Raw genomic sequence first — 26,641 nt, forward strand, 5'->3', positions numbered from 1 at the left:
GCAGGCCTCTCACCACTGTGGCCTCTCCCGTTGCGGAGCACAGGCTCCAGATGTGCAGGCCCAGCGGCCACGGCTCACAGGCCCAGCCACTCCGCGGCACGTGGGATCTTCCCGGACCGGGGCATGAACCCGTGTCCCCTGCGTTGGCAGGCAGACTCTCAACCCCTGTGCCACCAGGGAAGCCCTAAAGTGTCTCTTTAGAGCATATGGTTGAATCTTTTTTTATCCATCTATTCTGCCAATCCTTGTCTTTTTTTTTTTTTTTTTTTGGCGGTACGCGGGCCTTTCACTGTCGTGGTCTCTCCTGTTGCGGAACACAGGCTCCGGACGCGAAGGCTCAGCGACCATGGCTCATGGGCCCAGCTGCTCCGTGGCACGTGGGATCTTCCCGGACCGGGGCATGAACCCATGTCCCCTGCATAGGCAGGCGGACTCTCAACCACTGCACCACCAGGGAAGCCCAATCCTTATCTTTTAATTGGAAAATTTAATCCATTTACATCTAATGTAATTACTGATAAGGAAGACCTTTTTTCTGCCATTTTGTTATTAGTTTCTGTGTCATATATTGTTTTTGTTCCTCAGTTTCTCCATTACTCCCTTCTTTTGTGTTTAATTGACTTTTTTGCAGTATACAGTTTTGATTCCTCTTTTATTTCATTTTCTGTATATTTTAGTTTTCTTAGTGGTTACCCAGAGAATTACAAATGACTTCTTAAACTTGTAATAATCTAGTTCGCATTAATATCAGTTGATTTCAATAGTACACAAAAATTATGCTCCCTTCCTTTGTGCTGTTATTGCATACAGATTGCGTCTTTATACATTTTGCAGTGACCTACACAGGTTTATAATTATAATTATGCTTTATGCAGTTATCTTTTAAATCAGATAGGACTTACAAACAAAGAATACATTTACACTGTTTCCGTACTTGCCTATGTAATTACCTTTACCAGTGCCCTTTTTCTCCTTATATGGATCCTAGTTACTCTCTAGAAACTCCTTTCACTATAGTCTGAAAGATTCCTTTTAGTATTTCTTATAAGCTAGGTCTTCTAGTGATGAATTCTCTCAGTTTTTGTTTATCTGGTACTGTTTTAATTTCTCTTTCATTTATGAAGCATAGCTTTGCTGGATATGGAATCTTCGTTGACAGATGTTTTTCTTTTAGCAATTGGAATATGTCATCCCGTATTCTGCCTTCTGGCCTCTGTAGTTTCTGAGGAGAAATCAGCCATTAATCTTACTGAAGATCCTTTGCATGTGATGAATTGATTTTCTCTTACTGCTTTTAAGGTTTCCTTTTGACAGTTTGATTATGTGTCTGGGTGTGGATCTCTTTTGAGTTTATCCCACTTGGAGTTCATTGAGCTTTATGGATGTTTACACTGATGTTTTTCATTAAATCGGCAAAGTCTCTGGCCATTATATTTTCAAATATTCTTCTGCCCCATTAGCTCTCTCCTTTTCTTCTGGGACTCCTATTATGTATGTGTTGGTACACTTGATGGAAGAGGCTATGCTGTCTGCCTAGCGAGGGTGGAGGATGACGTTTTGCAGCCAAGCAGCTTGTTCTCCAACTGACTACACTTGGAGGACGTGGCCTGGACCGCCAAGTCTGCTGCAGGACGCGAGCAGCAGCAGGCCTTCTGTTGACCAGGGAGTCATGAAGTTAAAGTTCTCTTGGTCAGGCTTTCTCTTGGTGTGTCTTGAATGAAGTATTTCTTGCTGGGAGATGATAGACCGTTGAACTAATGGACTTGACTTGTTTTCTTTCTGTAGGTTCAATGTCAGCAACACCATTCTTCATCCGGAGATTGTGGAATGGTGAGTATGGCTTGTGGCTGTTTGTTGAGCTCAGCCCAGGAAGGTGAGAGACCCTGCTGTTCCCGCCCACTCCATCTCAGAGAGCCCCTCAGACAAGCTGGTCCCTAGAACTCTTCTCTCAGCCTCTTCTGTTTTGTATTTTTTTGTTCGTCAGTTGGTCTGTTTTTCCAAAAGGGCACACGTCACTCGAATGTCAATTAAATTTCTCTTTTTCTTTAGGAGTTTTTAAAAGAAATCTTACCATAAATGAGCCAAACGTATATAGCTCAGTTAAAGTAGATAGTGAAAGAGAATAAAAATAAACATCATACGTGATCCTATTACCAGAAAGGTAAACATGTTTTCCTCATGTCATGCATACATCTTGACTAGTTGGCATCCTTTTTACGTGTCTTATGTTGCCTGCTCTCTTCTTCTGCTGGTACTGATAGCCCTACCTGCAGTGTGTTTTCTGCTGGTTCACAGCAGGGCAAGGTGCCTCCAGTTGGGCATTGCCTCTGTGGGCCCTTGAAGAGACCCTCCACCGATGTTCTGCCAGTTTTCTTCCTAAGCCATCGAGTTGTTTGGGTTTTTTAAACTTGTTTATTTATAAAATTTATTTATTTTATTGATTTATTTTTGTCTGCGTTGGGTCTTCGTTGCTGCGCATGGGCTTGTCTAGTTGTGGCGAGTGGGGACTACTCTTCGTTGCGGTGTGCGGGCTCCTCGTTGTGGCGGCTTCTCTTATTGCAGAGCACAGGCTCTAGGTGCACGGGCTTCAGTAGTTGTGGCACGTGGGCTCAGTAGTTGTGGCTCGCAGGCTCTAGAGTGCAGGCTCGGTAGTTGTGGTGCACGGGCTTAGTTGCTCTGCAGCATGTGGGATCTTCCCGGACCAGGGCTCGAACCCATGTTCCCTGCATTGGCAGGCGTATTCTTAACCACTGCACCACCAGGGAAGTCCTCGAGTTGCTCTTTTATAGCACTAAAACGTGTTTTATTTGTTGTATGGCTGCACTTATTCTGAATGTAGGAGAGAGGAGAGGCAGGGCTTTGGTTGTGTCATCCCCTGACTGGGAGGCGTGTGGACTCCTCACATCTGATCCTAAGGCCATGCGTCAGGTTCCCTGTCTAGTTGGGAGACCTTGCTCACCTGTCTTGAAGCACTTGGGAACACTGTGGCCTGAGGACGAGGATGAGTCAGCCGTTGAGTTTGGGGGAAGCGCAGAGTGGGGAGAAGGAGAGTGCGATCCAGGCCAAGGGGTCACTTGTTCAAAGGCTGGAGACAAGAAAGGTTGGCGGCTTTGTGTGGCCAGACTAGAGCCACACACTGCGGAAGTGGCCCCTGAGGTTGGTTAGAGAGACGGGCAGGGGCCGGGTGGGCCGTGGGTCTGCCTGGACTTTGTCTTGAGAGAAATGGGAACCAGGGGAAACCTTCAAGGATTTAGGCAGGAGAATGGTAGGATCAGGTTTGCTTTTTTGTTGTTGTTTTTGTTTTTTAAAAATGTTTGGCTTTGTTGGGTCTTCGTTGCTGCGCGCGGGCTTTCTCTAGTTGTGGAAAGCGGGGGCTACTCTTCGTTGTGGTGCGTGGGCTTCTCATTGTTGTGGCTTCTCTTGTGGAGCATGGGCTCTAGGCGCATGGGCTTCACTAGTTGTGGCATGTGGGTTCAGTAGTTGTGGCGCGTGGGCTTAGTTGCTCCGCGGCATGTGGGATCTTCCAGGGCCAGGGCTTGAACCCATGTCGCCTGTATTGGCAGGCAGATTCTTAACCACTGAGCCACCAGGGAAGCCCAGGTTAGCGTTTTTTAAAGCTGCGGGGCAGGAGTGGGAGCAGGCTGCCAGTTACGAGGCTGCTGCAGGGTCCAGGTGGCCGTGGAGAGGTAGGTGACGGAGTTGAGAGTAAGGGGCAGTCAAGGGGAACGCTCCTGGGAGGAACCGGCCTTGACATCTGAGTGGGGTGGAGTTGAATGTGACTCTGGGGTTTTGTCCTGAACAGCTGGGTGGTATGTCACCAAGATGGGGCAGGTGCTTTGGCAGGTGAGGGACTGCCGTGGTGTGTTGAATTTGAGGCAGGTGCCGGCGGGAGAGAGGCTGGGCCAGAGGCGAAGATCTGAGGGCTGTCGACAGGCATCGATACTGACCCTTGCGAGAGCTGGAGGGTGGGTGGGCCAGCAGCTCTGTCGGCAGCCCTGGCCCGGTGCCCATCCTGGCCGCACACTGTGAGCATGGGGGCTTGTGTCCTTCCAGTTCACAGCCACCTCTTCTTGTTTTGATGAAGTAACGGATGCCTGGCCCTTCCGTAGCCCCCAGTTGGCAGAAGAATAAACCCTGGATACTCAGGGACCGCGTCCACCTATGTCCCAGATGTGGCATCCCTTGTGGCCGCTTACATTCTGAGTGCTTTGGAGACCAGGGCTGGGTTGTGCACCCCAGCATCTCCTGAGGGACGAGTCGTTAGTTCGTCACTTTGGGACGAGCATGCTTTAATTCTGGTGACATTTCCAAGGCTCTGAGGTAGATGCTGCGTTAATAAGATACTTTCCAGTTTTATTAAAGCCAGCAGCAGAAAGGACTTCTTTGGCATTTGATGGCAGTGGAACTATTTTAGAAATGTCACATTGTCCTTACTGCCTCAGGGGTATGTTTTAGCAGCGTGTGTTCTGGCCTCTGTAGTGACTGCAGTCATTCTCGGTGGGAGCCATGTGAGTCACCGTCATCACCCTCCTCTGGTAACTGAAGGAAGGATTCTGGGTGGAATGGCGGGCAGGCCCCTCATTTACAGGAGAGACTGGGTTTCCATGGTATTAAATTATGGCTCATTGATGTATCTTTGGGCCCCTGTCCTGGATGCTTTTTCCAACGCCCCCCTCTCGGCCCGTGGAGAGAAGTTACCTGGGGTAACGGAAAAACTATCCAGTTGGGCATATCCAAACTCTCACCCCAGCCCACCCACCTCAGGAAGTCACTTAACTCCTCTGAGCCTCAGCTTCTTCATCTATAAAATGGGGACGTAGTAATGCCTAACTCACAGCACGGACGTGAAGATTCAGCTGCCTAACGATTACCATAGAGCGGGTGGCTTATGAGCAGCAGAAATTCATTTCTCACAGTTCTGGAGGCTGGGAGGTCCAAGGCCAAGGTGAGGACCCACTTTCTGGTTCATAGACGGCCGTCTTCTTTCTGTGTCCTCAGATGGCGGAAAGGGCGAGGGAATTCTCCAGGGTCTCTTTTATAAGGGTACCAATCCCATTCATGAGGGTTCCACCCTCATGACCTAAGCACCCCGCAAAGATCCTGCCTCCAAATACTATCACGCTGGGGATAGGTATCAGCCTGTGAATTTGGGGGCAACACAGTGTTCAGTGTATAACACCAAGCCTCAGTTTCCACACCTGCAGAGTGGACGTGGTCTCCCTTGGTGGATGGCTCAAGGATTGGGTGAGAGCAAAAGTCAAGTGGCAACACATCCTAGTAATCACGCCGTCACCTTTTGGGACTTCCTTTATGCAAGGTGCTGTGCTAAGCACTTGGCACACGTCACCTTATTTAAAGAGGTATTTTATTTATGTTATAAGGTAGGACTCTGACTATCCCCATGCTACAGGTGAGCACACGGAGGCACAGGAAAGTGATTTGACCAAGAAAAAGCCAGGAGCTGAGCCCAGGCCGATGGTTCCAGGCTCTGATGCTGCCCCATGTGGGTCTGAGGAGTACCCTGAGGAGTGGGGGGTGCTGCCTGCGTGTCAGCCTCTCTCTCGGCTCATTCTTGGCCATCCGACCTGCTCAGAACCCACAGAAAAGATCTTCTGGAGGCCAGGGTGTGGTGGGGTGGAGGGCCTGGGGACGTGCAGCCAAGCCTCCCCCAGCGCGGTGCCCTGCCACCCACATGTACCCCAGCTCCCAGGTAGCGGCTGAGCTGGGGATTTGGGATCCTTCCCAGAGCCTGTCTGATTAGGAGGCAACAGGCAGCCTCTCCCAGCACAGGGGGAGCTTCACTTCTCATTTGTGTTTGGGTGTCATTCATTTCCTTTCGGTGACGGCTTTATTGTTTTCCGTTCTCTCAAGCGGTACCTTTTTGATTTTCTGTAAATTCCTCTATAATCGTACTCTCCTTCCCCACAAACATGAGATCATAGCTGATCATTGCTTTGCTTGTGCTAGGTCTTGCAGTTTGAACGTGGAGGTCAAAAGTTGAAACTTAATAAGAGCAGGCGTCTCTCACTTCCATAATTTAGTCTGTGGTTCTGCATTCCTGTTCAGCAGATGATTAAATTGATCTGAAGGTGGGGTAGGAAATAAAAGGAGATACTTCTGTGCTGTCTAATAGCTTGGCACTGTGGATTTCAGTTAAGCACCTCTGGAAGCATCACAGAAAAGCAAGCATGTCAGCCGTTGCCACGCGCCTTCTCGGGTTTTAAGTGAGGCCGTGTTAACTTGAGTCGGTGTCATGCCAGTGTTAGAGCTGTTAATTACACGGAGCGGAGGTGGCCTGCGTGTATTCCTCAGGCAGCGAGGTAAGCTGTCTATTTCTGTTCCCCTGCCTTTCTGTGCACGGGAGACGGTGAGGGGTGGATGATCTGGGGCAGACACGCACCAGGATCCTGCATCCTGGGTAATGTGTCCCAAATTAGAAAAGGTACCTAGATGATGACTGATGCTTGGTGTGTATATGAAAAGTATTCCAGTAGGCTTGCTGTCTTTGTCTCCCGGTGAATAGGCATTTAACCCTAAGTCAACGAGAAAGCCAAGTGGAAAGTGGGGACCTGAGAGTAGTGGGGAGAACCTGGCTTACTGTGCACCGGGAGGCTGGACCCAGGATGTGGGAACAGTCAGGCCCTGGTCCCAGCTCTCCCTGCACGTGGCTCACGACTGCCTGGCCCCGGTCAGGTCTCAGGCACACTCAGCTTACCACGGGCTGAACCACCGTTTTCTTCCTGGCCCTGGTTTCTCTGAGAGGACTTATGGGTTGAGCTTCCTGAGGATATGTAATTCCAGCCAGCTCTTTCCTTTCTGTCCCTCCTGTTGTGCTGGGATTTTACCCTTTGAATCCCTGGCTCGCAGGGTAGGGAAGGAATGGCCATGGGGGTCATGCGGTATGGATTCCCGCACTCCTCTCCCGCAGAAGTCCCTGCACATTCATCTCCGGGAGAGATGGAATTCCTGTCCCTTCAGATGGGTTTTGTGCAACACTGTGGCACTTTGATGCTTAGAGACGGATTCTGGAAATACTTCATCCTGTCTTGCTACTACTTTAATCAGTGGAGCATTCAGACCTCACTTAATTGATGCCTTAATCCTTCATTTAATGCCCAGAGGCAGTTTTGTGACCTGTGACTCTTTAAGGAAGAAAAAGATTGCACACATGAATCTCAGCTTGGTCCAGTCTTTGTCATTTCAGGCCAGTAGCAGGGAACTCTGTGCCTTCAGCCCCGCCCCCCTGCCCGTGGTGCTGCCTTTCTCCCTGAGCAGCCCCCTTGATGTGGTGATGCTCACAGGCCTGGCCATGAGCTGGGGACCCTGCCTCAGTGCCTTCATCTCCTGCACACGTCGGGCACCTCCTCTTGCTGCCGGAAGAGCCTGAGTTGCCTTCTGCCCAGATGTCTTTTTTTTTTTTTAATTAATTTGTAGTTTTGGCTGTTTTGGGTCTTTGTTGCTGCGCACGGGCTTTCTCTAGTTGTGGCGAGCAGAGGCTACTCTTCGTTGCGGTGCAGGGGCTTCTCGTTGTGGTTGCTTCTCTTGTTGCAGAGCATGGGCTCTAGACGGGCAGGCTTCAGTCATTGTGGCACGTGGGCCCAGTAGTTGTGGCTCGTGGGCTTAGCTGCTTCCCAGACGAGGGCTCAAACCCGTGTCCCCTGCGTGGACAGGTGGCTTCTTAACCACTGCACCACCTGGGGAATCCTGCGCAGGTGCTTCAGTGGCATCAGTGCTGTCCTGTCCTGAGCCTTGGTCCTCTCATGCTTCCTGGAGGAGGTGACCTTCATCCTCCCCTGGGGATAGAGGCCTTGCAGATGATATTTCTAACCACCACCCCACATGTCTTGGGCTGGACAAGGCGGGGGCTGAGTTGTGACGCTCAGAATCCCTCACTCCAAGGCGACTGGGCCTACAGAGGCTGCACCGCAGGCAGAATCCCCCTACCTTGCCTTTTTGTGCTGGGGAGTAAAGGAAATAGCCTCCTCAGATTCAGGGCGGTGAATTCTTCCTGCAGATGAGGAGAAACTGTGCAGAATGCCGGAAAGTCTTACTGTTTTGTGCCGTGATCTTAAAAACAGTTTCTGGTGCTTGTGTTGTGGAGATAACGGGGCCAGGCGGGAACGCCTGGCACCGGGGCGAGACTTCAGCCCCAGAGTGCCCTGTGGACGGTTGGGTGAGCCGGCACACAGCAGCCTTTACTTTCAGGGCCCTTAAGGCTTGGATTCAACTGGGCCAGGCCAGTGCTCAGCCAGGCCGGCTTCACTGGAGAACTGCCTTTGCCCTGGTTCAGTTGATTTTTTTTCTTTTTTTTTTTAACATGACTAAAAAAAATAAGTCCTGAGGCAACCAGCTAGAGGCCTAGTTTGTCATCTTCCCCAAAGTGAAATTCGGAAAGAAAGCAGGACTCTGGGCCTCGGTGGCTCAACATGCTTTATTATCTCTGATAGGCAGGGAGCATGGTCTGGGCTCCGAGAATCCTCTCTCCTTGGGCTGATGGAGTCCTTTTTTCCCGGCTCTTTTCAAGACTGAGGGTGCCTATGGGGCAGGGAGGAGGCGAGTGGAGAAGCCTGTGGAGTGGGCTTCTGAGGCTGGGGCTGCCTCTTCCTAGCCTTTGTGGCTGGGGGTGAGGCAGTGGTGGTGGGAGTTTGGACTGCTGAGGCCTGGGAGGCTGTTCCCCACGCCCTGTCCTGACCGGGGCCTGCCAGGCTGTGCGACATCCCACGATGACCTGGTGAACAGCCCAGGGAGGGCGGGTGGAGGAGGCCTCCTTTTCTTTTCGAGATGAACCATTCTGTCTCCTGGTTGGAAGTAAGGTGTTTTCCAGCTTTGCTGCAATGCCCAGGCACTGTTCCTAACCCGTAGTTACGGTGTGTCTGCTCTGGGCCAGGCACTGTTCTAGCCCTGGGATGCTGCCCCCCAGGGCTGTGGGCTTTAGGGGGAGACTTAAATGAAAAGGAAATTACAAGCGTGATAGCTTACTGAGGATTCACATAGACTGCCCAGGGAATAGAGGGAGGGATTTAGCCTGGTAGGGGGCTGGAGGGAGCCCCTCCCCGCTTTCTGAGCAAGGGGCTAGAGGGTGAATGTGCAGGAGCCGGTTCCAGGCAGAGGCGTCTCTGTCGGGGGTGAGGGGGTACGTGGTGGAGACAGGCAGGGTGTGGCCTAGAGAGCCTCCTGGTCGCTGGATAGAGTTTTAACTTCATCTGGACGACATCTAGAGGCTACTAAAGATTTGAAGCCAGGGAAAGCCTGGTCTGATTTGCATTGCCCGAAGATCCCCAGCTGTGGTTGGGGAGCAGACAGGGCTGGAGGCCAGAAGAGCCAGGAGAGGGCTGGAGAGAGTGGGGTCTGGACGGAGAGAGAAAGGGGAGGCGTGAGAGGTTGTGGAGGTGGGAATTGCCGCCCTTGGTCGTTGGTTGGATGTGGGAGTGATGGACGGGTGAGAGGGAGGTGCCCAGGTGTCTGCATTAAGCAGTGGGAGGTGGGGAGGTGTGGCTGGAGATGGGAGCCTGCAGAAGGGTGGGAGTCTCTGTCCTGATGAGCTGGAGGTGCCTGGGGGGGTCCTGCAGGTGGGACGCAGCTGAGGGGCCTGTGCCGGAGCTGGGGCTTTGGGGGCAGGTGCAGCGGCAAGGCTGGGGGGCAGGGAGGGGAGGGCCCGTCAGAGCTGGAGGAGGGAAGCAGCCAAGCACGTGCCAGCAGAGGCAGGCGTCGCGGGGAGGTCACGGAATGCCTCTGGGTTTGGCACCCTGGGGGTTGTTGGTGAGGCAGTGCTGGCAGAGTGGCAGGGGCTGAAGGGAGAAGAGGGGGAGGGGAGAGGGTTAGTGAGAAGATGGGGGAGGAGGTTCGTAAAAGCTGCTCTCCCTCCTCTCCGGAGGCAAGGACTGTCAGGGTGTCCTTTCTGGAAGTGTGGCTGGGTGGTGGGGGGAAAGCTTGGCTGGATGGGGAGGTGAGTGGTCATGGAGCTTCCAGTAAGAGCGGTAGGTGCACAGAGGCGCCTGGGGGCTGGGATCTGAGCCCATGTGTGTGTGTTGGGGGGCTGAGCCTCACTGACAAGAGGGCACCCCTTCCCTTGTAGGCGGGGAGAGAGGGGAGGATGGGGGTGGGGAAGGCTTGGGAGTTTGGAGAAGAGGTGAGAGTACGCCCACCTGCTGCCTTCTGTGTTCTCCAGGAAGTAGGGGATGACTTCGTTCATGTGACAAGGAGCCCTGGGAGGGCCCCGAGGTGGAGGAAGTTGAGAGGAGCCTGCATGCTCCCCCTGTGACTCCCAGCAGAGCTGAGGTGTGTGGAGGCAGGTGGCAGCTTGCTGTGCCGTCCGCCCAGCTGAGTGCTTTCCCCCTCAGCCCTCGTGTCCTGCACACACAGGCCTGGGCTTTGGTTCATCCCTTGCGGGCGTTCGGCCGAGCCTGTGTGGATCGAAGGGCACAAGTCCTAGGGGGTCTAAAGTGTTGGCTGGAGTGGTGGCTAGAGGGCTGGAGCAGGGCTCTAGGCTGAAGAGAGAGGCAGGGGGTCAGAGGCGGTTGTAGCCTGGGCCTGGTTCCCACCTGTGTTGTCACTCTGGTCGTCACCGTCACTGCGTCGGAGAATAGAGAGACCCGCTCCCAGCTCACAGATCCTCGGGCTGGTGCCGAGCAGGGCAGGAAGGAAGCATCAGGGGCCGCTAGGTTATCTGTGAGTGGATTTGGACCACACCCTCCGGGGCGCGGGAACCAGCTTTCTGTTCCCGCGGGTAGAACTGCTCCCAGCGCCCCGAGGTGGAGCCAGAGCACCTTTATGATGGTAAAGAGCAAACTTAGGCTTCAGGGTCTGCCCCAGAAAAAAGAAGGCATGTTCATCTGGAGAAAGGCTCAGTGGATTGGGGGTTTGTCTTTCCTACATCCCCTGGAAGGTGTCCCTGTGCTGTACGATGCCTTCCTCCCCTCCCAGCGACGAATGGCTGGCTGTCCTACGTGGGCATCGTGGAGACAGCACAGGTCGGTAGCTGCCTATGGTGCAGGTGGGAGCGCCTTCCCTGCCATCCTCAGACGCCTCGGCTGAGGCTGGCTCAGGACCGTCAGGCCTCAGAGGTGGACAGTGGCTGGACGAGGGGTGTGCTGTGGACGGAGGGGCAGGCGCTAATCTGCCATCATGACACTCCGCTTTGCCGGTCTTGAGGGGGCTTTGGTGAAGGCAGGTCACCTTCATAAAGGGAGCAGTCGGCCATGAGGGATGCGCTGAGGATTCCATGCGCTTAAGGACTGGGCCCACTGCCACTTAAATGCTGTGAGCTGGAGGTGCTTATTTGAAATGGGTAGAAGTAGAAAAAGAATATTTATTTAGCTTCTCTACGGGAGGCTTACTTGGGTTGAGATTGATTGCAAGGACCAGAAACCTGACCAATTTTGGGCAAATTAACATGAGCTTATTGTGAGGACCCCAGTACGCCCCTGGAGTCCAGCTGGCAGGAGGTACAGCTGAGCCTTGAAAGGATGGCAGCGTCTGTTGGTTGCACCGCCCCGTCCCCATTCCCAGCTTGACCCTATCTCACGCAGGGGGCCTGAGTCACATGGTTTTCCAAGGCTGCCTGGACAGGTGGGTGTGGTGGGGGGAAATGGAGAACTCTTCAGCCATCTGGGCAGAGGCCTGGGAGTCAGCACACTTAAGATTGAGGTCCAACAGCCTTGCCATGTAGATTGTATCCCCATTTAATGGATGAGGAAACTGAGTCTCAGTGAAGCACCGTGTGTCCGGCTACAGAATCTGGGTTTCTGCCACCCACAGCGCCTTCCCGATCTTGTAACTGGAAACAGCCTGCACTCCTGAGGCTGGCGTTGGGTTGGGATGGGCCATGCTTAGTGTAGCTCATCACTCCCGGGGCTTGGTGGCCCATCCTGCCCCCATCCTATGCCCAGGTGGCCCATCTGCAGCCCTGGGCTCCTTCAGGCTGTGCAGGGTGTGGAGGTTTCCCTGGAAGGGTCTGCCAGCTCCTGCTGGAAGTCGCTGACTTGCTGCTTCGTTTTTCTCCTTTCTGCAGCCGGGTCTTCAAGACAGACATGGAGCTGGAGGTTTTGCGCTACACCAATAAAATTTCCAGCGAGGCCCACCAGGAGGTAAGCTGGGCGCTGGCTCACTGGACCTGCCGTTCTGGGTGGGCTGGGGAAGCAGCATTGCTCTGTGTGGGGCAAGACGGCGGTGTCCAGGTGGACGGTCTTGGGGGGGCGCTGGTCCCCAGCAGGCAGGAAGTGTCACTGCAGACCCGAGATACAGTGCTGGCTGTTTACTGTTCCCCAGTGGGGACAGGGCAGGGAGGGCCTGTCCTCACCGTAAGGTACCCACCCTCAGGGAACTTCCCAGCAAGAAGTCCCGACTTCCGGGACAGTAGAGCTTTCCCTCCTCGCATTCTGGCAGTCCCAGTTCCTTTGAAAGAATCTGTGGTCCTTAACCAAGATTCAAGCACGTTTATTACTATCACCCAGTTTTTGAAAACACCCTCACTTGGTTCTTTCCCAAACCTTCCCACTTTACCTGAGGAGCAGAAGCAAATAAGGAAGTTTATTTTTTGAAATGGGTCCAGGCCACTGGGATAGCCCAGTACCTGCTTACTGACATTGCAGTGTTGTGTCAGGAGACAGATGGGGGTCATTGGGGGCAACACAGTCTCTTCTCCGAGTTCATTTTCTCTGTGTTTTATAAGGAAGGAAACCTCTTAGGATAGTTGTCATAGGCTTCTGAGAATTAAGTATTCACCAAACACATCTTGGCTAAATCTTCACTTGCCTCCCAAGGTGTTTATCGACTTCTGAACGGAAGTGCTCCGGAGCGGTTTAAATAAACTATATGACTTTGGAGCTTTAAAAAAGTTCTGGGGCTTCCCTGGTGGCGCAGTGGTTGAGAGTCCGCCTGCCAATGCAGGGGACGCGGGTTCGTGCCCCGGTCCGGGAAGATCCCACATGCCGCGGAGCGGCTGGGCCCGTGAGCCATGGCCGCTGGGCCTGCGCGTCCGGAGCCTGTGCTCCGCGGCGGGAGAGGCCACAGCATTGAGAGGCCCGCGTAACGCAAAAAAAAAAAAAAAAAAAAAAAAAAAAAAGTTCTGATTTGTCACAGTTCTGCACCACTGTGTGCACGTATCATTCTTTTTTTTTTCTTAAAGAAGAGATTCTTTTGAAAAAATGCTATACATTATTTATAAGGTGGTGTTACTTATCTCCTTAATACAAATGTCTTTGCTTAATATCCATCCTCCAGGTAATGAAGGCTGTAAAAGTGGGAATGAAAGAATATGAGATGGAAAGGTAAGCTGTTGTGTTTCTCTGGGTAAAGATTAAAATGTAAAAAACAGTAATTTACGTTCGCCGAGCAAGTAACAGATGAGACGCGGCAGCCTGGCACACAGGTTGAGCGGGGATTAGGAGTAGGGCTTCGGCGTCGTGGGCAAAGAGGATTTTTCTTCCGACTGTGGCCACCTCCCTGGCTCTTGGCAGAGTGCTGGACGGTAATGGTCTTTGATTACTTTTCAGGGTGGTTTAGTGCCCCATCATTCCACTCGTGGACTTTGTTGCTGCAATTTGCAGGAAGCTACCAAATAGCTGCTATTGAGACTCTGAAAGCCGCTGGTAAAAACAGCTTTGCCATTTTTATGTGTAAACACTGCCGTTATGTCTGCTGTGCTCGGACGACCGGGTTGCGGGTTGGTTAAGTGGCTCATAAAGCATTCCGGAGAGCTCCATCATCCTGCAGCTCCAGTTAGGCTGCAGGGAGCCTGTTGCCACCCGGGGCCTTCCCACGGCTGCCCTGCTGTGCTGGGTGTGGCCTGGCCAGCTCTTCGGCCCCGCTCCAGGACCCAGGGGTCAGTTAGCGTGCTGTTGCCCACAGCGTGAAGAAGCCCTGGGGTCAGACCCAAACTGCCCCAGTGGCTCCCCTCCCGGCCACCTCCCAGGGCAGGAAGCCCCCATTCCCGACTGTCACCAGTGACTGCACCGCGTGGGAGCCCCTGTGGGGAGAAGACACCGAAGCTGCCGGTTCTCCCCCTGTGACATAATAGGAACTGCGTATTTGGTCTCTGCCCCCAGTTCCTGGCACGGAGCTTGTAAAACCTTTGAAATTCCCCGATAGAGAGGAGCATCTGTTGTTCTTTATAATAAGCCCCTTTCCACCGCACTTGAGTTTATGCTAATGAGGGCCTCTCGGAGGCCCCGACCTCCTGGGAGAAGAGAGGGACTAGAGATGGAGATTGAGTTCTGACCAGTGATTTAATCAATCCTGTATCTAAGGAGGTAATGGCACTTGCATAAGCCCTAAACCGAAGGGTTTGGAAAGCGCTTAGGTTGGTGAACACGTGGAGTTGCTGGGAGGCTGGCATCCCTGGAGAGGGTTTGGCAGCTCCACGCCCCTCCCCCACACCTTGCCCTCTGCCTCTCTTCCATTTGGCTCTTCCTGAGTTGTATTCTTCCTAATAAAGTGATATCAGTAAGTAAAGCACTCTCCTGAGTTCTGCGAGCCGTTCTAGCGAATTATGAAACCCAAGGCTAGGTTTTGTGGGAACCCCTGATTTAAGGCCGATGGGTCAGAGGTAAAGGAGGCCTGGGCTTGTGGTTGGTGCCTGAAGAGGGGGCAGTTTCGTGGGACTGAGCACTTAGCCTGTGGGGTCCGCACCGACTGTGGCAGTTAGTTAGTGTCAGAAGGTGTCCACAGAGAAGTGGACAATTGCTTAGTGTGGAAAACCTACATATTTGCTATCAGAAGTGTTGTGAGTACGAAAAAGCGTTTTACCTTGTACCCTCCACCCTGGGCTGCCCTTTCCTGCCTGGCCTTGTCAGAGCTTGGTGCCGCTGCCCCTTCCCCACCTTGCAGGGCCCATGTCTGCCCCAGGTACCCTCAGGGCCCGCTCTGCCTCCACACCTTAGCAGTGCAGAGTGAGGGCGAGGTACAGACAGAGTCGGCAGCGGGCACCTCGGGCATTTACAATCACCGTCACGTGGCTTGGGGGTAGGCGGCTTTTCTCGAAGTCTAATAACCCTTAAAGGAGCCCTGAACCAGGGAGCCTCTCTATTTCTTTCCCCTTACCCTGGGAGGTAAGAGGTTAACGTGGCCTCAGAGGCCCCGCTGCTGTGCCTTCCCAGGAGCGGGCATGGAACAAATGAGTCATCAAGGACCCAGCTCAGCTCAAGGAGGACGGGGGAAGGGGCAGAGCCCTCTAGCTCTTGCCTCCGTGCTCTGGGATTCCCGGGTCCTTGCCCCCACCCCCAACCTGGGACAGGAGGAGTTCTGTGGGGCTGCCAGGGAGGTGGGCTGGGCAGTGGGTCCCTCAGATTGGCACTGGCCCAGAAACCTGTTCCCAGCTGAATTGGCCCATAGTGACCGACAGCTGGTGCTTCAAATAAAACGACCGAGAAATTGGAGCGGGACTCGCTTGCTCCAGTGTGGAGCCACGCTGACTGCTGCATTGTGCCCGAAACTGCGGGGAGTCCAGCTCCGAAGGTGGCTCCTGGCAGGGGCCTGAGCCGTCCTCCGTGTCCCAGAGCCAGATCAACCTGGGTGGGTGGCTCCTGGCAGGGGCCTGAGCCGTCCTCCGTGTCCCAGAGCCAGAGGAACCTGGGTGTGAGTTCTGGGCCAGGGGCTGGTCACTCAGCATACCTCCCCCAGCTCCCTACTTCCCAACCCAAGGTAACAGAGGTCTTTTTTTTTCTTTTAATGACGAATTTCAAATACCCCCCACCCGCACGTCAAAGAGTATAATGAACGTCGAAGTCCCCATCAGGGTTTTCTGTTTCGTTTTGTTTTCCTGGAGTATTTAAAACCAAACCCCAGACATTGTGTCATTTTACCTGTAAATACGTCAGTGGGTGTCTCAGTGGATGACGGTAGGGTTTTCCTTTTCATGTAACCGCTGTGTCCTTATCACATCTAAGTAAGTTAACAGGAATCCTTAATGTTATAAATGTCTAGTTTATGTTGTCTGAAACTATCTTCTTAGAACTGGTTTGTATGAGTTGGGATTCGGGGTCTACACGTTGCGGTTGGCTGTTGTTTGGAGGAGACCCTCTTGTTGAGCTGAGCTCCGGGGAGATCTTACCTTTGTCTGCAAATGGCTCAGCCTTCCGCTCCACCCTGCGTCCCGGGTTGGCCCCACTGCCGCCTCCTCTGTGGACCAGGGGCGGCCCTCGGAGAAATGATCCCGAGGCTCTGGGCCAGAAGCAGCCGCCCTGAGGGTGCTGAGTGGCATTAATCCAGCTCAACGTGCCAGGTGTGTGCCCTGTGGTGCACCTACTATGCGTCATGCCCACCCTGCGGCTGGCCGTAGGGGGTACAGGCGGGAAGCAGTGGCTACCCTCGCACCCTCAGCCCGGCAGGGGGGCCATCTGATCTCTGGGTCCCTGAGACCTGAGAGCAGGGGGGTTCCCGGGGTGGAGTGTGGGGAGGGGTTTTAAAAGCTGAAGCAGAGATGATGAGGACAAGAGACAGAGTCTGTTCCCAAAGGGCAGGTAGGAGGGGTAACCCTGGGAGGCAGATGGTGTCACCCCCTGGAGACAGTGGGAAGATGGTCCTCCCGGGACATTGAGGTGTCCCTGGCCAGATTTGAGGAGGGCACCACCCACTGCCAGTGCCAGCCTGAGCCCGGGGGCGTCTGTAGTGGTGAGGGGGCCGACGTCACTTTCTCTGTCCCCGCAGGCATGTCACTGCCCAGGTAGCCTAGGATGCTGTTTTGTGTCCTGTGTCCTTGGAGCCTGGGAACTTTCTCTCGGAGGCCCCATCTCGTTAATCTGCAGTGTCTGCCCCACAGTTGGTATCAGGAAATACGTGTGGGCGGGTTAGATGGATGGGCAGGAGAGAGAAGAAAATGTCCTGAGCTACTTTTTCCTGTCTTCTCTCCCGCTGTGAACGTCAGCATTCTTCTCTTAACCAAGTAGGAGTATGAGATCATGTCTAAAGCAGGTGGGGGCTCCCCAGGAGGTGTGGCCTCCTTAACACAGGCTGGACCGATGCCCAGGAAGGTCCAGGGCAGCGACTCCCGGGCAGGCCACCGACCCCTGGCTTAGAAGAGCATCCCTAGAACCTTCCGGACGTTCTGCTGAGAGCATGGCCAGCTCCAGCCCCACGGAGGGACACAGGGCAGGAAGGGCAGGGACTCCTGGGGGTGGGGGTGGGGGGGGAGATTGGGGCTGATTTTCTGGGAGGCGGGCATACCACCGGCACAACGGCGCTCAGACTCAGACAAGGGCCGCTGGCCAGGAGACCCAGTTCTAAGCCTCATCTTTTTGTTTTATCATCAAAGGTTTGTCATAAAATCTGGAAGGCATGTTAGAAACAAGGAAGCCAGCTGGTGGTATTTATTAAGACTCCTCCTCTGTGCTGTGCCTGTGAGCAGGGTTCCAGGGAAAATGAAAATCAGTTTCTGCAATTGAGGTGTGGTAAATTGTGTTAAACCAATAAGACGTTAATGTTTGGGTAAATCGGGTGCTAATGGCATCTGACTGCAGGCCCAACCAGGCGGTGCATTTTACCTCCTCATGTTACTTAATGTTAGTGGCGTCACCGGCTTACAGCCGGCTGGCATGGGGCTGGCAGCTGAATCAATTACCGGCAAACACTAATTTAGAGCATGCTCAATTGGCTGTGTAAGCAGGTTCCAGTTCACATTTGCCACAAGGAGATTAATAACTTGATGTTTTTGACGGTCTGGGACCTTAACTGAAATGACGCTCTCTTTCTCTCCAAGCTGTGAACGGGGCATTTCGGGCCCTTTCCCGGCAGCTCCCGTGGGGAGTGTGGGAGTCATTTAACAGGCAGAGAGGTCTCTGAGGTATACTAGGGGACAACACGGCGTTGTCCTCCTCCCCCGGCTGGCGTCCTTCTTGGCAGACAACCGGACCACATCTGGAGACCCCTGTCAAGGCCTGGGTTTCCCTGTGCTCCATCACAGGCATCAGCCCACAATAAGAGTCACCTGTTTTCTTTGTTATTTTTTTTTTAACATCTTTATTGGAGTATAATTGCTTTACATGGTGTGTTAGTTTCTGCTTTATAACAAAGTGAATCAGTTATACATAAACATATGTTCCCATATCTCTTCCCTCTTGCGTCTCCCTCCCTCCTACCCTCCCTATCCCACCCCTCCAGGTGGTCACAGAGCACCGAGCTGATCTCCCTGTGCTATGCGGCTGCTTCCCACTAGCTCTGGATTTTACATTTGGTAGTGTATATATGTCCATGCCACTCTCTCACTTCTTTCAGTCATTTGTTAATGCTGAACTGCACGGCTGGGCTACTCCGTGCTCAGAGTCGCCTTGCTTTTTTCTCCCCTTTGGCCGGAAGGAGCGAGTCAGGAATCCGTGTGTTCAGTGTGGCCACTGGGCCCGGATTGGGGGCGGGGAGACAGGACCAGGCCTGAGGGTCTTCTCCCCAGGGCTGCAGGGTGGGGGTCTCCCCCCTACAGACAAGCCCCCACTACTCACACCACATACCACACACACACACACACACACATCCCACCACTCATACCACACACACACACTCCCCACCACCCATACCACACACTCACATACACACACACATTCCCCAAAACACACAAACACTCCCCACCACTCATACCACACACCACACACACACACACCACACACATACACTCCAAACCACACACACACACACACACACACACTCCCACCACATACCACACACACACACACATTCCCCAAAACAAACACACAAACACAAACACTCCCCACCACTCATACCACACACCACACACACACACACCACACACATACACTCCAAACCACACACACACACACTCCCACCACATACCACACACACACATGTCCCACATCACATGCACATACCACACACTCACACACAGATTCCATCCAAGCCACGTGGTGCTGGATCAGTGGCTTGATCGGTTGTTGATTTTTCAGATTATCCACCCAGGGAGCAGGCTGCAAAAATCCTTGCTGTGTTCTTGTTAAAAAAGGCTGTTTTTTTGTTTTTCCTGAGGATTAGAAGATTTAACTGTAGTGAGGGTAATTGGAAGGTGGGAGAGTTTACAGGAAACCCTGCACCCCTACTAAGCCGTGGTGATTGTGTCTGCAGCGAGCGTAGGCGGTGTGTCCGACCTTTTCTGTCTCTCCCGCCCAGGCCTCCGCAGCACAGCTACCCCTGAGCCCACCCCTCACCCTTTGCACTGCCACCCCACCCGCTTCTCGTCTGGACCAGCTTCTCTGTCAGATCTGCAGGAGCTGCATCTCCTGCTCTCAGGTTAGCATCCTCTCCTTTCTCTGCCCATCCCTCCTGGTACACTGTAACCCCTGCGGGGCCGTCTCTTAGACGCCTGGGCCTGCGTGGCCCTCCTCTCGCTCTGGGTCTCTCTCTGCCTGGCCTGCTAGGTGTGGTGGTCAGACACGGCCCTGTGTATCTCTGAGCACCCCCATGGGTCATGCTGGGATCCAGGGCACCAAGAGGCCCTTATTACTTACCGCTTTCCTGGAGGTCCTGGAGATGTTCCCTGGAGTAGTCCAACGTAATCTGGTCTCAACCTAGGCGAGCTTGGGCCTCAGGGAGACTGCCCTCAGTTATCTACCTCAGGAAGGTGCTAGATTTTGCCTGGGGCCTTTGCGGCAGGTCTGGGTCCAGGCAACCACTGAGACCAGAGCCCCTGGGTAAGGACAGCTGTGATGGGCCCTCCTCCGTGGTCCTGGTCACTGTCTGGGCAGTGAGTGCCCCGCACCCTCCACAGCAGACATGTCACTCACTCTCGCCGGCCACTTTGAGGGATTAGGCTGCGGCCTGGCCTGCTGAGACCCCCAGGTCTGGGTGTGGCCCAGCCGGCTCTTTGCCTCGCCTTGCGCGGCTGGTGCGGCTTTCCTGCCAGCACTTCCTCAGATGAGCCACACACGGCCCACCACGAAAGAGTCAGGAAACCCCCATCTGTTTGGTGCACCCCTCAGGAAGGCAGCCCATGAGTCCTGCACCCCGCCGCACCTCGGTGTATTTGAGCTGAGCCCTTTCTGACAGAAGAGTCAGTGCCGTCTTGGGTGGAGAATTCCTGGGGTTTTGAGCAGGCTTTACCTCATCCTGGGCCCCCCGATACCAGGCAGGGCAGGTCCTATGTGCCCACCCAGCCTGCTCTGTCTGCAGGCCTGACATCAGAGAGGAGAACCAAGAGGTTCTGCAGAGCCCGGTGTCTGGGAATGTAGCTGGGTCTTAGGGGTCGTGGGGATCTGTGGCTTAAAGCCCGGATAGCTCATTTTGCTTAAAAAGTAACTGAGGGGCTTCCCTGGTGGCGCAGTGGTTGAGAGTCCGCCTGCCGATGCAGGGGACTCGGGATTGTGCCCTGGTCCGGGAGGATCCCGCATGCCGCGGAGCGGCTGGGCCCGTGAGCCATGGCTGCTGAGCCTGTGCGTCCGGAGCCTGTCCTCTGCGACGGGAGAGGCCACGACAGTGAGAGGCCCGCGTACAGAAAAAAAAAGAAAAAAAAAAAAGTAACGAGAAATGGGCACATTTAGGACATAAACTAGCGTGATATCCAGCCAGAAAGCTGGGCAAAGAACCAGAGGGAAGGACTTCCTGCAAATGTGCACCCTGGTTGATGCAGCCCTAATTAGAGCTTTTGGGGGGCAAAGCCAACAGAAATAGACCTTTTCTTTTCAGATGCCGGGGGAATTGCCCCTGGAGAACCCATTAGGTAATAGTGGTGCCAGCAGGCATCTTCATGGATTTGTCTCTAGTGTTTCACCATTGAAAGTGGTGCTGTTGATCTTCGATAAATATTTATCGTAAGTTTAAGGAAGTAAGTGTCTTCTTCCTGGCTTACTAGGAGATTTTATCAGGAAAGGATGTTGAATTTTATCAGCCTTGTGTGTCTGTGTTTTAGGCAATTAATAAACTTTTGACTTTAGAACAGGTTTAGATCACAGAAGAGTTACGGGAATATTACAGAAGTTCTCTGCTTCCCCTGTTGTTAATGTGATTGTGATACCTGGTCACCACTCACGAAGTGTTTTTTTTGTTTTTGTTTTGTTTTTTTGTGTCTGCGTTGGGTCTTTGTTGCTGCGTGCGGACTTTCTCTAGTTGCGATGAGCAGGGGCTACTCTTCGTTGTGGTGCGCGGGCTTCTCATTGCGGTGGCTTCTCTTGTTGCAGAGCACAGGCTCTAGGTGTGTGGGCTTCAGTAGTTGCAGCACACAGGCTTAGTAGTTGCGGTGCGCTGGCTCTAGGGTGCGCGGGCTTCAGTAGTTGCGGCACATGGGCTTAGTTGCTCTGTGGCATGTGGGATCTTCCCAGACCAGGGATCGAAGCCATGATCCCTGCATTGGCAGGCGGACTCCCAACCACTGCACCACCAGGGAAGTCCATGAACCGTGTTGATATGTTGTTATTATCAAAAGTCCATACTTTATTCCACTTTCCTTAGCTTTTACCTAATAACCTTTTTCTGTTCCAGGATCCCACATTACATTTCGGCTGCCCTGGGCTGTGGCCAGTTCTCTGACTTTCCTTGTTTTCAGTGACCTTAACAGTTTTGAGGGGTACAGGTCAGGTATTTTGTAGACCGTCCCTCCCTCGGTTTTAGTTTTTCTGATGTTTTTGTCATGGTTAGATTGGAGATATGTGTCATTGGGAGGAGGACCCCAGAGGTAAAGTGCCACTTGGATATCTCATTGTTTCAAGGGTACAGGTTAGTGAACTGACTTATCATTGATGTTGACCTTGATCACCTAACTGAGCTGGTATTTGTCAAGTTTCTCCACTGTAAACGTACTTGTTTTCCCCCTTTCCATACTGTATTTTTCAGAAGGCAGAATACACAGCCCACACTTAAGGAGTGGGGAGTTATACTCTATCTCCTTGAGCGGGGAATTATCTACATATACTATTTGTAATTCTTCTCTACGGAAGATTTGTCTCCTGTTTATTCAATCGTTTATTTACTTATATCTGTATGGACTCATAGATATGTATTTTATACTTTGGGTTATACACCAATATTATCAATACATGATTTTGTTGCTTAAATTGTTCCAGCTTGGCCACTGGGGACTCTTTCACACAGGCTCCTGTGTCCCTCTGACACACTGCATAATTTTGCTTTTGAACACTTTCTTAGTTTCTGGCACTGCAGGCTGCTCCAGGCTCATCTTGTATATCCCTTGCACCAGCCCTTGAATCAGCCATTTCTCCGAGGAGCCTTCGTTCCTTTTATTGGATCATGGTATCAGATACCGAGATTGGGCACTGGGTGTTCCTTAGATTAATTTTATGACTAGACTTCCTGGTGCAGAGCCAGCCCGGCATCCCCGGCACACCCTACTTTGTTGTGGTGGATTACTACTTTAATAAGCTGCGGGATTGAAGTGGGGAGGCAGTCCACTTTAGAGGTTAGGGCACGGTCTCTAGAGACTGGTGTCCTGGGTTTGGGTCCCAGTTGCGCCACTTACTGTGCCTCAGTTTCCTCATCTGGAAGAAAGGATAATAATAGCACTTCATATGATAGTCGGAGGATTTGGTGAATTGATATATGTATAGTATGTAGAACAGTGTATTAGTAAGCATCATCATGATTGTTTTATGTATTTATTTATTTAACATCTTTATTGGAGTATACTTGCTTTACAATGGTGTGTTAGTTTCTACTTTATAACAAAGTGAATCAGCTATACATATACATATATCCCCATATCCCCTCCCTCCTGCGTCTCCCTCCCACCCTCCCTATCCCACCCCTCTAGATGGTCACAAAGCACCGAGCTGATCTCCCTGTGCTATGCGGCTGCGTCCCACTAGCTATCTATTTTACATTTGGTAGTGCGTATAAGTCCATGCCACTCTCTCACTTCGTCCCAGCTTACCCTTCCCCCTCCCCGTGTCCTCAAGTCCATTCTCTACATCTGCGTCTTTATTCCTGTCCTGCCCCTAGGTTCTTCAGAAACTTTTTTTTTTTTTTAGATTCCATATATATATGTGTGTTAGCATACGGTATTTGTTTTTCTCTTTCTGACTTACTTCACTCTGTATGACAGTCTCTAGGTCCATCCACCTCACTACAAATAACTCAATTTCATTTCTTTTTATGGCTGAGTAATATTCCATTGTATATACGTGCCACATCTTCTTTATCCATTCATCTGTCGATGGACACTTAGGGTGCTTCCATGTCCTGGCTATTGTAGATAGTGCTGCAATGAACATTGTTGTACATGACTCTTTTTGAATTTTGGTTTTCTCAGAGTATATGCCCAGTAGTGGGATTGCTGGATCATATGGTAGTTCTATCTTTAGTCTTTTAAGAAACCTCCATACTGTTCTCTATAGTGGCTGTATCAATTTACATTCCCACCAACAGTGCAAGAGGGTTCCCTTTTCTCTACACTCTCTCCAGCATTTATTGTTTGTAGATTTTTTGATGATGGCCATTCTGACTGGTGTGAGGTGATACCTCATTGTAGTTTTGATTTGCATTTCTCTATAATGATTAGTGATGTTGAGCATCCTTTCATGTGTGTGTTGGCAATCTGTATATCTTCTTTGGAGAAATGTCTATTTAGGTCTTCTGCCTGGTTTTGGATTGGGTTGTTTGTTTTTTTGATATTGAGCTGCATGAGCTGCTTGTAAATTTTGGAGATTAATTCTTTGTCAGTTGCTTCACTTGCAAATATTTTCTCCCATTCTGAAGCTTGTCTTTTCGTCTTGTTTATGGTTTCCTTTGCTGTGCAAAAGCTTTTAAGTTTCATTAGGTCCCATTTGTTTATTTTTGTTTTTATTTCCATTTTTCTAGGAAGTGGGTCAAAAAGGATCTTGCTGTGATTTATGTCATAGGGTGTTCTGCCTATGTTTTCCTCTAAGAGTTTTATAGTGTCTGGCCTTACATTTAAGTCTTTAATCCAATTTGAGTTTATTTTTGTGTATGGTGTTAGGAAGTGTTCTAATTTCATTCTTTTACATGTAGCTGTCCAGTTTTCCCAGCATCACTTATTGAAGACGCTGTCTTTTCTCCATTGTATATTCTTGCCTCCTTTATCAAAAATAAGGTGACCATATGTGCATGGGTTTATCTTTGGGCTTTCTGTCCTGTACCATTGATCTATATTTCTGTTTTTGTGCCAGTACCATACTGTCTTGATTACTGTAGCTTTGTAGTATAGTCTGAAGTCCAGGAGCCTGATTCCTCCAGCTCCGGTTTTTTTTCTTTTTGTGTGGTACACGGGCCTCTCACTGTCGTGGCCTCTCCTGCTGTGGAGCACAGGCTCCAAACGTGCAGGCTCAGTGGCCACGGCTCACGGGCCCAGCCGCTCCGCTGCTTGTGGGATCCTCCCAGACCGGGGCACGAACCCATGTCCCTTGCATTGGCAGGCGGACTCTCAACCACTGAGCCACCAGGGAAGCCCTCCAGCTCCGTTTTTCATTCTCAAGATTGCTTTGGCTATTCGGGGTCTTTTGTGTTTCCATACAAGTTGTGAAATTTTTTCTTCTAGTTCTGTGAAAAATGCCATTGGTAGTTTGATAGGGATTGCATTGAATCTGTAGATTGCTTTGGGTAGTATAGTCATTTTCACAATGTTGATTCCTCCAACCCAAGAACATGGTATATCTCTCCATCTGTTTGTATCATCTTTAATTTGTGTCATCAGTGTCTTATAGATTTCTGCATACAGGTGTTTTGTCTCCTTAGGTAGGTTTATTCCTAGGTATTTTATTCTTTTTGTTGCAGTGGTGAACGGGAGTGTTTCCTTAATTTCTCTTTCAGATTTTTCATCATTAGTGTATAGGACGTAATGATTGTTTTGATGTTATTTTACTGGCATTGTATATAGGTTCAAAATAGGGGATTGAGGTAGACTTTTTTTTTTTTTTAACTTCTTAGTCATATTTTAAGATGAGAGTTTTTGAGATCATGATCTGGGAAGCTCTCCACGTTTTTCCATTTTTTGGAACAATTTAGAAAGCATAGGGGCTGTCTGTTCCTTGAAGGTATAAAGAAGGCTTTTGAAGCTGTCAGAACCTACTGTTACTTTGGGGAGAATTTCTTTGATACCTTTTCAAGTTTTTCCTGGAAAATTTTTGTTTTCATCAAGAATTTTAAACTTCTTAGAACCGAGTTATCAATTTTACTCTCTTAATTTTTAAAAATATGTGCTCTAGGGAATTCCCTGGTGGTCCAGTGGTTAGGACTCGGTGCTTTCACTTCCCCAGGCCCAGGTTTGACCTGTGGTCAGGGAACGAAGGTCCTGCAAGCCACACAGCGCAGCTCCCCACCCCACTAAGAAATTCTCTATAACTGTAGTTGTATTTCCTTTCTCATTCCTAATATTGTGTATTTGTGTTCTTTTTCTATTGATTAGCATTGCCAGAATTATACCAGTTTTATTGGTATTTTCATAAAATCAGTTATTAAATGTATTTATTGGTTCTGCTTGTCTAACTCATGGATTCCCAGTTTTATTATTGATTTCTTTCTCCCCCCTTCCTGACCTTGTTTTGAACATCCATCTTTTAACTTGTTTAGTTGAATCTTAGTTTTTTATTTTTTCCTCTTCAGTAATAAGTGAATTTTAGCTAATATATTTTTTAATGCTGCTTTGACCATATCCTAAGAGGTTTTGATTGATTTGTTTTTTTAACCCAAGAAGCATACTAAGAGCATTTCATTTCATTTCTAGGTAGATGTGTGGTTTGTTAACTTTTTATTATTAGTTTCTGGTTTTATCACTTTTATAGTGAGAGGTTATAGTCTATGTAAATTTTGAGATATTTCTTTGTGGCCTATTTAGACATATTCTTTGTCAATCTTTTATGGAATACTGGGAACTGTTTATTTTTTAATAAACAAAAGTAGAGTGTACTTTGGTGTACATGAAATCAGATTTCTTACCTTATTCCGGTCCTCTGCCTCCTTCCTTATTTTTGTATATTTAAGATTAAGAGAGGTGGTTTGATGAATTCCTTTTTGTGATTCTTAGTAGCTTTTGTTTATTCATTTCCATCCCAAGTTGTTTGACATATAAAGGTTGATGATTAAGACTTTATTGTGACATTTTACCTTTTTACAGCTTTTAAGAACCCTTTTGACCTAAGTAATCCTTTTATCTTGAATCTGACTTTAACTGATGCTGGTTTTGCTATTAAATGTCTACTTTTGTTGCATTTTCCTGGTGTATCTTTGCTTACTCCTTTATTTTGAATTTATGTTCATTGGTTGCAGTTTACTTGTTCCAAATTGAGCCCCTCCCAGTGTCAGGAGGGCCATTCGCGTCTGTGGTGATGACCAGTATGTTTGGTTTTTCATCCAGAGTCTCCTTTGGTGCTTTCTGGTTTTTGTTCTGGCTTTGAAAGAAAATTTTTTTTTTGTCGTTGGAAAGTTGGTGTTAAGAAGTTAATCATTTAAATAAGTTATTTAGATGTCACTGTCTTACTGAATCCAGCGTGAACCCCTATTTTGTACTGCGTTTTCCCTTTCCTCTAAAGCATTTAATTTGACCCCGCACATTGGAGAGTCCTTGTGTTGACTCCTGTGTGAAGGAGGGCTTTACTGGGTATTGAATCTCTGTTCTATGAAAACGTTCCCTCCATTGTTGCTGGAGATCTTAAGCCAATCATATTCTTTCTCTTTGTAGGGAACTTCTAATTTTCTTGCCTGATGCTTTTAGGACTTGAGCACAGTAGTATTTCCCAAGGAT

The 26,641-nt window shown here is 50.5% G+C and overlaps 1 protein-coding gene across 1 annotated transcript in view; it reads left to right on the forward strand.

Moving 5' to 3' along the window:
- Positions 1-26,641, forward strand: part of PEPD (peptidase D) — a 115,145-nt gene that overhangs the window by 32,850 nt on the left and 55,654 nt on the right. Inside the window, exons 8-10 of the mRNA XM_032614806.1 lie at positions 1,786-1,830; positions 12,011-12,086; positions 13,222-13,268. Of these exons, the coding sequence (XP_032470697.1) occupies positions 1,786-1,830; positions 12,011-12,086; positions 13,222-13,268 (168 nt within the window). The remainder of the gene's footprint in view (positions 1-1,785; positions 1,831-12,010; positions 12,087-13,221; positions 13,269-26,641) is intronic.

This window comes from Phocoena sinus, chromosome 19, assembly GCF_008692025.1.
Source record: "Phocoena sinus isolate mPhoSin1 chromosome 19, mPhoSin1.pri, whole genome shotgun sequence".
NCBI lineage: Eukaryota > Metazoa > Chordata > Mammalia > Artiodactyla > Phocoenidae > Phocoena > Phocoena sinus.